Here is a 14,879-nt window from a genome sequence, read left to right on the forward strand (position 1 = left end):
GTGACTATAAACCACAAACTTATTTGAAGATTTCCCTTTACATACATGAAGATGGGTGATAACTTTGTGTGGACTTGAAAGCTAATCAGGACTGCATCTGAGAAAGTCTTGAATGATAAGTTGTAGACAAAATTATATGGTAGTCCTGTTAGAAGAAGACACTGTTTTCAAGTTTGAAAACAAGATTGGAAAACTGGGGAAAAAAACAAAGCAGTGCAAATCACATTCAAACTGCTGTGAGGAAAACTGAGATGTCTGTTGCACTGCGGTTTTGTCTGTCATTAATGCTAGGGTATTGGGGTTTTTTTCTAAAAATAACCTGATTTTGTGAGTCCTTTTTGTATGAACTGTTTTTTGTCTTATTTATAAAAGATGGTAGGGATGCATGCAATTGTTAATAACAATTGGAGAAGTATATAAGCCCAACAAAAAAATGATTAAAATGTTATGTTTGTACCAGGGGTGAAATCCAGCAGGTTCTGGAGAACCGGTAGCAGAAATTTTGAGCAGTTCAGAAAACTGGCAAATACCACATCTGGCTGGCCCCTGAGTGCAGTGGGAATGGAGATTTTGCAGTATCCTTCCCCCAGGAATGGGAGGGAATGGGGATTTTGCAGTATCCTTCCCCTGCCACCAACCCACACCATGCCCACAGAACCGGTAGTAAAAAAATTTGGATTTCACCACTGGTTTGTACTCATATAATCACCAGAGTACAGCGCAATTTGGAAAACTTTTTTTTTTTAAATAAAAAATCCTGTACTGTAAAATAGTGCCCTGAAAAAATCTACAATTAGTCCAAAAGTCTTTGTGAACTGATCCTTGCAAGGTAGAATTTTAGAGTAATAGCAAGATGTTCTCATGTGTCCTAGTAATTCCATGTATTTAATAGAAGTATGCAGGCTATTAATATTTTTCTGAAACTTTGTAATTCCTAGGAATTATAGTATGCCTACTACGTAGGTAAATGTAGCTTTTCATTTTGAAAACTTCCCTTAAATGGAACTTGAACATGAATAACCCTGCTTATTTATCATGGAAAGCTGAACAATGTAAGAAATTATGTAACGTAACTTGGTGCTATAAAATAATCTAGAATTAATAAACAACATGCAAATTTTTATAGAAGGCAGGGTTTATACTTTTGATCAATTAATAATGAAAACATTGAATAGTATTTGTTTCCATTTTAAAGAACAAATATTATATTCCGTTAGTGATTAACCAATTCAATATGGATAGAAGACTGGGAATACAGTTAAATGCATCATCAGTTTAACGTTCTTGTATTGCCACAAGAAATCCAAGTCCAGTTCCCGTTGAATTCCGTTGACCCTTATCTAGCGCCAATTTAGTGCTGATCATTAATTGACTAGATTCTTGTATAAAGGCTTGAATAAATCTTCTATGATGCAATCTTATGAATGGTCTGATTCTTTGCATCTGACAAAGTAGCTGATTCCAATGTAAGATAGTAGCTCAATAGGTTAAACAGAGCAGAATTGATATTCCTATTAGTCTATATAATGGAAAGTATTGTTGACATCAATTCTAAAAATATCTACACACCTTAGATTACATTTTATGCAACAAAAAATATTTCAGATCTATTGAATTTCTTTGAAATTTCATCATGGTGAAGATTGTTTTATTTAAATGTTTATACAGTGTCTTATAACAAGTCATTTTAGAAACAGTAATTAACATATTCAATTTTGAGACAAGTTCTTTTCAACTGTAGTCTTTATCGAAATTGACATTAGACAAAGAAACTAGACATTGCCATGCTGACAATTTTGACTATTTTTCCAACATTACACAAATAAATATATGGCCCCAACTATGTAATGGGCTGCAGAAATGACATTAGTAATTTATAATACATCATCTACTAGCAGAGATTACACGTATAATTGCAATGAAATGCTTATGTACTCTTATTTACTGCATGTATATGTCAGTGTACATTCTGTATTTTTTAAAGTTTTTTTATAATTGTGTCCATTTTTTTAAAAAATAAAACCTTCTAAAAGTTCTTTTAAAGCTGTATTACTAGGTATTGCTGTAGCCACAGCTTATTCGTCATCTGAATAATCAATTTACTGCTGCTTTAAATGTGTGCCTCAGGCTTATGCGACAGGATTTTAATGAACTAAAATAGTGTCTGGTATACCTTGATATGCAACAAAATTAGAAAATACTAACCTGTTTTAAATGGTAGGGATTGGGTTATCTATAGACATGGATCACAAAGAGCCACCTGGTTTTCAGAAGAACTCCAGAATAACACTGGAGAAAAATGAAGAATAAACTCAAATGAACACAAGTAACAACCTTTATTAATACCTAATAAAGGGAGTGAACTGTTATTTCTTTGCCCTCAACTTTTTTTTTTTTTTTTTGCAGAATGCCAACTAATGTCCTAATATGGTAATTTGTTATCTTCTGGGTAAGGAATAGTTATAGGAATTTTTGCAGCATTGATGTAAGGACTATTGTAGGCTGGATAAATAGGCTTGAATTTGTTGGGAGTGAAATGTATATTATTATTATTATTATATTATTATTATTATTATTATTATTATTATTATTATTATTATTATTATTATTATTATTATTATTATTATTATTTATTGGTTAATCTTTAGTGAGATTCACAGCCTTTGAGGCTGGTTAATAGCTCAGCAGCTCGAGTCCTAACCAAGGACCTAGGAACTGTTAAGGTATCGTCGGAGGATGTAAGCTGTTCCGAGTAAGGTGGTTTTTTGTAGAGTCAAAATGTTCAAGTCCGGCAAATTTAGAATTTCTAAATAGCGGGGTAGCCCTTTGGGTATTGCTCCGAGGGCTCCAATTACAATCGGGACAACACACGATTTCTTTTTCCACAGTCGCTCAACTTCAATTTGTAAGTCCCGGTACTTTGTGATTTTTTATTATTATGATTATTATGATTATTATGATTATTATTATTATTATTATTATTATCATTATTATCATTATCATTGTACATGTATACACAGTATACCCATACAACGAAATTCACTTAACACCCAAAGACCAGGTCCAACACAATAATAATCCTCAAACACACTCTCACCTACCACAATTCCCCACCCCTAAACCACCCAAACATCCACACAACAGACCAAGTAATGCTGTCCAACAGCTCACTGATGGTGGCCCTTTAGTTCATTGTTCAGTGCAATTATAGCTCTGGGATAAAAACTATTCAAAAAACGTGTGGTCCGAGTTTTAATTGTTCTGTATCTTCTGCCAGAAGGCAACAGTCCAAAAAGATTGTAAGCAGGATGGGAAGAGTCTCTGAGAATGTTATGCAACTTCCTTAAACAGCAAGATTTGAAGATGTCATCCAGGGCTGGTAGCTGGAGCCCGATGATATTCTGGGCAGTTTTAATGATTCTCTGTAGAGCTTTTTTTTCTGCTAGAGAGATGCTCCCATACCATGCAAGAGTGCCGTATGTCAGGACACTCTCAATGGTGCTGCGATAGTAGGACAGAAATAGATGCTGAATAGATTTATCTTCCTGAGCATTTCTCAGGAAGTACAGCCTCTTCTGTGCTTTCTTCACAAGCATGTTAACATTCATAGTCCATGAGAGGTCCTTCGAGATATAAATGCCCAGAAATTTAAAACTACCAACCCTCTCCACCTCCTCACCATTTATGTAAAATGGTAAATGTACATCTCTCTTCCTCCTGAAGTCAATTATAAGTTCTTTAGTTTTTTTGGTTTTAAGTGTAAGATTATTTTCTTTACACCTTATTATTTTCTTTATTTATCTTAGGTGTCATAGGTTATCAGTAGTAGTTGCTTTTTTTAATCCCTGTATGCTACCCAGTCGTCGTGAGATGGGTGGTCATAAAAATCATTTAAATAAGCAGGAAGGGAAAGAATATTAAGTTGAGAGCAGGATATGCTAAAAAGTAAAAATGTGAACATAAATTATTCAAGACACTCACTAATTATTACACTTTAATTCAGGTGAGTTGTAACAAATACCACATTCCAGTTTCATTTGAAAATGGTTCTTGATTTCACATCTCACTGTAGATACTTTTTCAAAGGTTTTGCTTTTGAACAGTCAACTGTATTCCATAATTTTCTTTCCATTAAGCTTTTATATTTCCCTTTATGAATAGTTTTATTCAATCAACAATTTTGAGAATTCAACCAGGAGACAGTGATTCTGATAAAAAATTCTTATCAATGCCTCTTCATTAAATTTTAGGCAGTTCATAAGTCATTTTGGAACTTTCTGAGAAGCAATTGTTTCAAACCCTCAATTATAGTGAAAATATTTCTCCCATTTTATACAATTATAAATCTGTAAAGTACAAAATAATTCAGGGGTCCCCAATCCCCGGTCCGTGGCCCAGCACCTTGACAACTGGGCTTTCCAAGCGGTGGGTGAGGGCACAAAGCTGCATTTGTGCAAGCAGTGTGCGCACGAACCACCCCCCTCCCCCGATTAACTGAGCCAGAAAGTTTGGGGACTGCTGGACTAATGCCAAGACTTTCATCAAGTTTACTTCACTATGAAAATGAGACAATTAAATATTTATAGAAAAGTATCTATTTATAAGCATGTGTACACATATTACATATGTGTAATGTGTCAATCACACTATATTTAGTGTGTGTGCGTGTGATTGACACACATTATATATAATGTATAATGTATATATATTATGTGATTAATATATGTATACACACGCTTATAGATATTTTCTTTACTGAATGGGGGTCATCCATATATTACGAAACGGAGACAACATGCTCATGACTATTTACTGCTACCTTTTTTGAAATCCACAATTTTCCTGATTTCAAAAAAGTTATTCAAAAAAGTAAATGCATTCTTAGAAGAAGGTTCCAGGAAAATCTAGATAATTCAGATGAAATGACTGATGGAAAAGGTTGTATTATATTACAGCACTGGAAGAAGAAATGTTCTTCCCTTTATTAACAAGTGCTTTGCAGATGAATTTTAATGTAGATAATATTTCTTCTTTCAATGATGTAATACAATACAACCTTTTCCATCAGTCATTTCATCTGAATTACCTAGATTTTCCTGCAACCTTCTTCTAAGAATGCATTTTTATGCTGCCCCAAATATTTTCTAGCACCTTTTCTCCCATTTTCACATTAAGCTTCTTAAATACTGGATATGAAATGGCACTTGACTAAAACCTGTGTTGAGACAAAAATCTTCAAACACACCTTATAAATTATATAGGAAATATAAAGTGATTTAGTTCTGTTCCTCGGTGTAATGTATAAAATGGCTGACTTTTATATTGCAACCTATATAATAGAACAGTTTTAAATGTTTTATGCATTATTTCTGAAAACATGTTTGAAATCATTATCTTGCAAATAAAATATGACTGGGTCAGCTGAAATAGGCTCGAAGAATAACAAACTTAACAACCATAATTCTTCATGAACTAATTCACATAATCACTCACTGTGGTATGTAGTTTCCTTCCTTGCCATATTTATGACCAAAAAAAATCAGTTGATGCACTAATTAGATGCCAGTACCAGTTTACATATTTGAGAGAAATGTTTTTTTATTCATCTTCATCTCATGGTTGTTTGCTTGAATGGGAAAGTCAAAACAGAGCTGGATGAGATTGCTCGAACATAGAAATATTTTCTTTTCCTAACATTCATTCAAATGAGATAATTATTTCCTAAGTAATAATTGCAGGAATAGAATAAACTCAGCTCATTATCACTGGTTGCAGGGGAGTGACACTAAGCAATAAAGGAGTTTGAGACAACTCTGTCTAGAAAGAAGTGTTGGGAATGTGAGGTACTGGCTTACTATAAGGATTTGATATAAGGTACATATTGAGACATAAGTGTTTCAAACTTCTTTTACACTATGGGCTCTAAACTGAACAAAAGTCACAGTTTTTCAAATATATTTACTGATTTTGTTTATAGTTAAGGGAGCAGTAATAGTACTTCTAAGAATTTGTGTTTTATATGAATATTCCCAGGAATTATTTTTATACACCTTTATGTTTTTTTAAAGAAATTAAAGTTACTGTTTTCACCACAAAAAGTTGTTCTGTTGTCACCTGCACATATTTAATTATGTGTCCAAGAGGTATTTAAACTACTCTCCGTCCAACAAAGGGCTTCTAGTCCATTTTTAAACTTGAATTTCCGAGATTATCTGCCATCTTTTTCCTGTAGGATATTATCTGTTCCTTCTGAAATATCTTCAGGGATCTCAAGACTGGCTTCCCTAAACCAAGAAAAAGGCTTCAATATTCGTGGACAATAACAAACATAATTGTACATATATTTTTATAATGTCTAATATTAGAAAAGAATTTAAAAGCTGTCTCCAAAAAAGCCAATCTTTCCACATATAACTCAATATGAAGAGTAGATTTTGCTCCCAGACGAACCTCTCTTTAAATTGTAGATACTAGTAGTACTACATATTTCAGAAGAGGCATTCCCAGCCAAGGAATGCACAGCTGCCAACCCTCTGTGAGGTCTCCCAGGAATTTTGTTCAGTTTTGCAAGACACTATGGAGGCCTCATATGGTCTCTTGAATGATGTCAGGGAGGCCTCAGGAAAGCCTTGTGTGTTGTGGTCCGCCAGCAGTCTGTGGAGCTGGCAGCAGAGTCGGACAGTGAGGAGGCTGGGGCGGAACATGGGCCAGTCCTGGAGTCTGGGGAAGGCTCAGACGAGGGCTCTGCGTCAGAGGCAGAGAAAGGGCCATCTGGGAGGTATGTGCTGCCTCCAGAGCCTCCAGAGTCAGACCTCAGGGAGGCAGAGGAACAGGGGGAGCCTGTTCCCAGTGTGTGCATGCGCAGAGCTGCCAGAAGGCAAGAACAGTTAAAACAAAAGGGATAACTCGGGAATAGGGCTTGGAGATTATTGGCGCCTCCCATAAGACTTAAAAGAGGAGCAAAGGCACGTGGGCCTTTGCAGGAAGCAATGTTGATAATTCTGTTCAGTTTAAAGTCTGAAGCTCTGTTTGATTCTGGACTCCATGTGGTTTTGCCAATTAGGTCTTTGGCAGCATGTCAAGGGAGATAAAGGTGGGTGATTATCAGCCTTATCCCGAAGAACTCTTTACAACTATTTGGGACTCATTTGTGAATGAACAGAATTCACAGCTGTTAAAATAAAACAGCTTTTTGGGACTACTCATGTGTTTTACTGACTCAGGAAGCCTAGGTCAGAACATTGTGAAAGGCCAGCAGCTGCCTTCTGGGCACAACTCAGCAGCAGAAGGAAGAAGGCAATGAAGATCAGCTTGGGGTGGCAGAGGCAGTGGAGTACAGAGCAGTCAAAAAGATAGAGGTGGGGGAAATGGGGGAGGACAGTTCAAGTGAAGGTAGAGTGGCAAAGCAGGAGAAGCAAGAGGTCCTCAGCAGTGCAGTTCTCATCTAAGCACACAACTGAGACTATCAGAAGTACCATCGCTAAGTGGTACAGTTATATGATATTTTGCCTAACAACCACTTTGTTTAATGATGGAAATTCTGGACCCAATTAGGAATTAACATTCCCAATTAGGAATGTTAAACCATGACTACCTGAACTGATAAGACCATTTTTTTTTGCAACCTTGTCAAGTTTAAAATCAACCTTGTCAAGTTTATTTCCACTGCCTGCTGTATTACTTAAAGTTAACCATCAAGAATACTTATCTCACTTCAAAGAGTAACTACCTTATATAAGTTGTTAGTTAGGTACTTATGCTTATTCTATCAAAGACAAACAAATGGTTTGGCATAATTTACTTTGTAAAATATTTTTATCAACTGAACAAATGGAGCCGGAGTCAAAATATATAAATTCTTTAACAAAGTCATGCTACACATAGTATCACATTTGCATACTTGACTGCATACAAATATCAAGTCACATTATTATAGAAGTAGCAAGGACCTGTGAGTTATGGAGACTGAGACCCAGCTTTTTCTTATATAAAGGAATAACTCTGGTTTCTTACCACTTTTCGATCTTTAATGCATGTAGCTCACTTTTCTTCCTTTTCTTTCTGTCAATAAAAGTTTCTCCAGCAACTTTTTGCAGTCCCATTAGTAATGTTCCCAGAGAGCCACTGCCAAAAAACACCATAGGAAATAAATGTAGCTATGTGGGCAACCTACAAGCAGGAATTATGGTAATGAAAGGATCAGACAATAACTGCTAGGATTAAATCTCTGCCTCTTTCCTAAACCTTTTCCTTTTAAAAGGAATGTGGGAAATTAAGCCAAATTGTATAATCCATTATAAAAATCAAATCATCTTCGTATACAATATTTTAAGTAAGCAAAGAAATTACTAGGCATATGTTTATTATTCAGCATGCAATACAACAGTTACTTTTATGTTATAACATATGAAAAGTTTGGTAGTCTCTAATCATAATAAAAGCTAGCTTGCTTCCTTCTGTCCTAATTTTTCAAATGAAAGCACTCAAGAATGTAGGTTTTTAAAATTTCTCCCTCCGCAATGTCAGTGAATCAATAAAATGAAAACAAATGTCCAAGTAACTATGTTCAAAACTACACAGTTAAATTATTTTGAGTTATACTGTAGCAGCTTCTTTACCAAAGTACAAACTACAGATTTTGCAGTGGTTTTTAGTCCAACTATAAATTTAGTTTCTTTTACTATGTAAAAGTATTATATTACCTGAGGGATATACTCATGTGAGCCTTCTAAAGGATTACAAGTTCACCAGGAAACAGAATATCTAAAACAACTATTTTAAGGTACTTTGAGGGAAACACAGCAGCTTTTCTCATTCTTCCATCATGAAAAGAATAATAGAGGCATCAGAAACTTCTGAAGAAATAGACAGTAGCTTACATGGTTGAAGTTGTCTATTTTTCCTAAATCTCCATTTAAAATACTGAAACTACCCCATTAAATAATGAACTTTCTAAGCTAAAAGGCTGTCTCAGAATGAATGACTAATGAATCCTCTAGTTTAAAAATGCTTGATGTTATTTAAAATACAATTTACATTGCTATCCATTTTAACACTGGTAGAAAAAAGATTATTTAACGAGACTGTTTAAGTTAAAAAAAACTCTACAGAAGCAAAAAAGACAAACAAGTATGCCAGCATATTTATGAGAAAGAATTTTTTTTTTTGCAAAATTCAGCAAATTGTTACATGAAAGTTTAGATGTCATTCAAAATACATTAACTGAAAGGTAGCAATACAGATAACTGCTATGGTTTAACGCGTGTGCACTTTTTGAGCCACCTACCCCAAGACTCCTCCAATAACACTGCCTCCAATCAGACCTCTCAAGCCCAAGTTCATTCTGAACAAGCTGCCGGTACAAGCTAGAAATAGAATACAATCAGACAAAGCAAGTTCAATCTCAGTACTCTAAGGTGCCTATTAAGTTATTTCTACTTCCTGCTTATACTCATCTAGTCTAGTGAAATGTAACTCCAAGGCTGTACACATCATACATTCAATGCCAAATATCTACTTTTTACTAATCAGGGCAACATCTTCTGCAACAAACACTAAAGGCACGGATAGTATGCACCCATACACATCTATAGGGCTGTATGTATATCTTTAAAAGTTTCTCTTTATCTCTCCCTCTCCTTGTGTGTGTGTGTGTGTGTGTGTCTGTCTATAGTTGGATATGTATGGAAGAAATATTAGAACGTTGGTGTATACATATGGATGTCCTATCTCAATATATTATTCAACAGTGCAGCCATTACTTAAAAAACTTAGAACATGGCTTTTCTACCAAGCTTCTTTTAAAAATCTGTACAAACGTTTATGTAGTAAAAATGATTACACTGTTTCTACGTTTTTTTCTGCTAATATTACTTCCCATATTACAACTACTAACTGTAAAAAGTTGTCCCCAACAGCATATTCAAGTGGAAACGGCTAGCAGATCTCATTTCGGTGAAAAAGAAAATAGCACTTCCCTCCAGATGTATATATGAAGCAGCAGATTCCAGGATCAATTTGATGCTTCATTCTGTGTTAGGAAAATTCTGGACTCAATAGGTACATAGCGGAAATAATAAACAAACCTAAATTTCAACTCAGTTCATTACTATAATTGGGCATTAAAGAAGGTAACTATAAGTGTTAGATTTTCTTTTTCAGAAACCTGAAAAAAAAAAAGAACAACAACCAAGGAAAGCTGTAATATCTCATGATATCTTCTGCTATACTGTGTATGTGCCTGTGTGGTACATACAACAATATGAAGGATTTATGGTTTTTCAGCATCCAGTATCCTTGAATATTGAAACTGAAAGTTGTAGTGAGTAATTTCAAAAATTTAAAGGTGTTCTCAGTAATATCTGGAAGCAATGTTACTTCAATTTACAAAGCAGCAAGTAAAAAAGTAAGAAAACACCATTCATTTCAGCATATAAATTATTACAGGATGCTTGCACAACTCAAGATGAAATAAAAGCAGATTATGGAGAAGGCCACAATAAAATATTTGATTTATCTTATTAGTTACCAGGTTTTTTTAGGAAACTTCAGTAGAACTTTGGCAGAGCCTTTCTATATCAAAGGGCTGCTGCAGTTTCCAAACAGCCAGTTTATACTCACAGAACATTTAGATCAAGATCTATGGGATATATATTTTTGAGTATCTGAATAACTCAAAATATAACACAGATCAAAAAATAACTCTGATGTTAATTTTTTCTTACCTCCAGCAATGGTATAGTGACCAAGGGTACTTTTATCACGATATACAGACAAGCCAGTATTCACTGTGCTGCAAGGAGGAGAGAAATAATATGCAAGAAAGAAGAAGAACTTTAGAAAAAAATTCTGAAAAGTCAAAACATTGGCTTGTTATTTTTCTGGCTAGGTATTTTTGTAATTTGCAAATAAAATACATATTTTCTTAAATGGTATGGTATGAAATATATAATTATATACTGTGTAATGTTTTACATAAGAGTTCACATATCAATAAAAAAATCTATTTCTCACTGAACATATTTATGGCTTGAAGCATAATTCACAAGATATAGTAACTGTATTTTTCATCTTCATGAATATCTACCCAGAGGGAAGTTCATATATAATGTAGATCTTATTTGCGATAATGAATGTGAAATTCTACTTTGTGGATATGGAGTAATTTAGCAAAATGAGATAAGAATATTAAAATTTAATAATGATGGTTTTATTGTTTAATAATGCATTGCATTTCTATTTTCAAGAAGAAACATTGGACTTAACATGATCATGTTTCAAAGAAATATTAGGTAGAAAAAAAAGTTAAATATTAACAAATCCTATTTCCAAAATTGTCAGTTCCTCCTGAATTCAATCTTGAAGACTCTTCGCCAGTTTGCACATCTGCCCCCTTCATTCTATTTGTGTGTATATGATACTTGTTATCTAAGGTCCTGACACGATTAATTGCTGAGCTGAACAGAACCTAAATAATGAGGCCACTTGCAAATAAGTATTTGCACTGGGAAGAAATCGGGCTATCTTCTAGGAAGCAAATGACTTAGGGCCAATTTGAAATGTAACCACTCTTTTTAGAAAGCTAACATTCTAGGACTGTGGAATCAGAAAACTGATTTGTACAAAGGATCTATAACAATGCCAGTCAGATCTCCAAGTGGTCTCTATATTCTCACAAAAGTAACACTTTTACAAATTTCTCTTGATTTTGACAATCTTCTTTTATTTTTTCTTGGAAGGAAACTATAAGATAATTCTTTTTGGAAGTAGAAGACATAACCAAGCCCTGACTTTTACTTAGTTTTTAGTCTATTTTAATTTTAATTTTCTCTATAGTATATTTGAGAATAGAAATACGCTACTGAGAAACTAATAGAGAATTAGAAATGCAGAAACAGTAGAAGAGACACAGTAAGCATTTTGCATCTAATATTCATAAATTACAATATTATCCTAGAATTATAGGCTATTGTTGAATTGTAGGATCATGTATCATGAACACAGCCTCCTGTTCTCCTCCCATAGATAACAAAAAGTACACTTACTTGAATATTGCCACAAAAGCAGCAACTCTCCAGCTCCACCGCCAACCATATCGAATGAATCCCCTGTTTGCTATACGTTGCATAGATTGCTTTGGAGAAAGTAAGCAAAAGTATATGATGTTAAGGCATTCTATATCCATAAGTAATGTGAACTCAAAGTACCGTGTTTCTCCAAAAACACAACCCACCCCAATAATAAGCCCAACCCTTATTTTTTAGAGGTGGGCCTAATATTACCCCCACCCCGAAAATAAGCCCGGGGAATGGCCGTGGCCAGCATGAGTAGCGGCGCGGGGAGGGAGAATTGTCCAGCTGCAGCTACAGCCCGCTGGCTCCTTGGGCAGTGCAAATACCGCTTTTGCCCTTCTCTTTTTGGGCATAGCGCTTCTGCTTGTTGGGCCGCTTCTCCTAAGTCAGCAGCTCTGCGGACAGCTGCTTTGCTTTTTCCCTCTTTTTGGGAGGTTCACAGAAGGCTTTTTGGCAAACGGGAGGAAAATGGGGAGGAGGATTTTCCTGCCTACCATCCTACCCTCAGTCTGTGCTGAGGCCAAAGAATGGATGACAGGCAGGAAAATCCCCCTCCCCATTTTCGCCAAAAAGCCTCCAGTCCAAACATTGAAGGTTCAGAATGGAGGCGATGGTGTGTCCAGCTCACTGAGTCTGGCCTGCTGCACCTCAAAAAAAGTAAGACCGCCTCAATAATAAGCCCAAGTGCTCATTTTCAAGCCTAAAAGAAAATAAGACTCGGTCTTATTTTCAGAGAAACATGGTAGAAACCACACAAAAGCTCTATAAATTCCATACACAACTTTCTGTTTTGTCTGTTTTGTAAAAGTAATGTATACCGTCCAAACTTCCATTACTAGAAGTTACATAATATTACATAAACCTGATCACTAAAAACAGTTTTACTGTTAATTGTAAACTGAATTTAACACCATAAATAAACTAAGGTGCAAATAATGTATATATTAAGGAATATTATATATCTATCTCTATCTCTATCTATCTATCTATCTATCTATCTATATCTATATCTATATCTATCTATCTATCTATCTATCTATCTATGTTTTCTGAGGTTTTCGCGGGTGTTTGTATATAGGTCTTTGGTTATTCGGGTTTTCTCCCGCGTAAAATTGGAAGTGTCTTGGCGACGTTTTGACGAAGTCTCATTCGTCATCTTCAGGCTGGTGTTTTCGGCTTCGTCCTTCTAGAGCACGAAGCCGAAAACACCAGTCTGAAGATGACGAATGAGACTTCGTCAAAACGTCGCCAAGACACTTCCAATTTTACGCGGGAGAAAACCCGAATAACCAAAGACACACACACACACACACACACACACACACATATATGTATGTATGTGTATATTATATACACATACAAGAATGTATTCTTTTAATTCTTTTAATATGTGATTTGCAAATTTTCACTCAAAAATGTCAGTGAAAATATATTGCATAAAATGTCCCTGTGTAGTGCTTGATTTCTCATTTTTGTTTCTCATATACAAGGCAGCAAGTAACAAAAAAAGAAAGAAAACTATTTAAAGGATTACAGTTAAATGTCCGTTCTATTTTTGTCAAATATATGTGTCCATACCACAGCATCCAGCCGATTATGATAGAGTTGTCCTCCACATTGCTCAATGTACTGTTTTTTGGCATTTACATATCCAGGTACACCTCCATAGACAAAGCCAACAATACCGGCTGTAAATGTTGCTTTAACGATATAGATAGATTCTTCTGGGTATTCCTGTTGTTCACTGCAAACAAAAAAAATGTTTCAGGAAACGTATTCAGAAACTGTTTAATGAAATTATCCATGTCCTTTGGAATAATAACTGCAGAGCGAGGTTGGGGTCTGATTTCATTCTTGAATTATACACGTTCCCTGCCGCCGCCCACTGGCGCTCCAAGGCTAAGGCTCTTCTCGGCTATGCACTCACTTTCGCCGAAAGAGCTCTCGAAGTCGTTCCCAGCCCGAGTCCGGGGACTGCAGCGAAGGTGGCGAGCCCTCCAGCGATCCGAACAGCTCAGGGACCGGAGCGGCGTTTTCTTCACCCAACCCTGTCAGCGGCCATTCCGTCCTCTCCCCCGGCCGCTCCATATTTGCCGGCACTTGCCCGGGAAGTCTTGGCGAGAGTTTCCCTTCTTTTGACACCTCGAAAAGAAAAGAGCGCCGCTCTGTCGCCTTGGAGGACGTAGCGCACCCTCTTCGTACCCCGTAGGAGAAACGAAGCGTGGAAAAAGAACCGGCGCTGAAAAGCGGGCGATATTTTTATTTTTAATCTTTAGAAATAACATGGTTCCCGCACTGACTCTTTAAAAATCAATAACGATGAAAGTCCTTAGGTCCTCCTTTCTCTCTATTGCCTCCCCTCTCCCCTTTCTATCTGCCTGCGGTTAGAAATACGTCATTTTTTATCCTCGGTGCCATCTCCTTTATTCTTTTTAATCGGAAAAAAATAAAACAAAAATACCCTTTATTCTTCCTTTTCTCATCAGCCAGGTCTTTGTTCTTAGCCTTTCAAACTTTTTCTGTCCAACACCGAAACTCCCTCCTTGCATCTGTGATTTCCGTAATTACATCTGGTCCCACTTTTCAACTTTTGAGTTCTACTGGTTAAATTTGTGTTACTGGTTTGACGCTGCATTTTCCACTCCCTCCACATCCTATCTCTGAGACGGGAATGCAGAACATCCTTCAAAAGGTTTTCTGCTTAATCAAGACTCAGTGGACAAAAATCTGTTGCTAACCAGTTTGTGAGCATTATATTGGAAAAGCTTAAAACATGTTTTGCCTCTTGATCCCACTCCAATATAGGTG

General features: G+C 35.8%; 1 protein-coding gene across 1 annotated transcript; it reads right to left on the minus strand.

The window, feature by feature from the left end:
• Window positions 1–3,981: 3,981 nt before the first annotated feature.
• Window positions 3,982–14,643, minus strand: TIMMDC1 (translocase of inner mitochondrial membrane domain containing 1). Its single transcript, XM_034414290.3, has 7 exons — window positions 13,999–14,643; window positions 13,650–13,815; window positions 12,045–12,133; window positions 10,725–10,792; window positions 9,287–9,365; window positions 8,014–8,124; window positions 3,982–6,284 (listed from the first exon to the last, which is right to left on the minus strand). Exons 1-7 carry the CDS (start codon window positions 14,157–14,159, stop codon window positions 6,209–6,211), a joined length of 750 nt encoding a protein of 249 aa, XP_034270181.2. The 5' UTR covers window positions 14,160–14,643; the 3' UTR covers window positions 3,982–6,208.
• Between the last annotated feature and the right edge of the window lie 236 nt (window positions 14,644–14,879).

This window comes from Pantherophis guttatus, chromosome 5 (assembly GCF_059756535.1).
Source record: "Pantherophis guttatus breed Tessera chromosome 5, ASM5975653v1, whole genome shotgun sequence".
NCBI classification, from domain to species: domain Eukaryota; kingdom Metazoa; phylum Chordata; class Lepidosauria; order Squamata; family Colubridae; genus Pantherophis; species Pantherophis guttatus.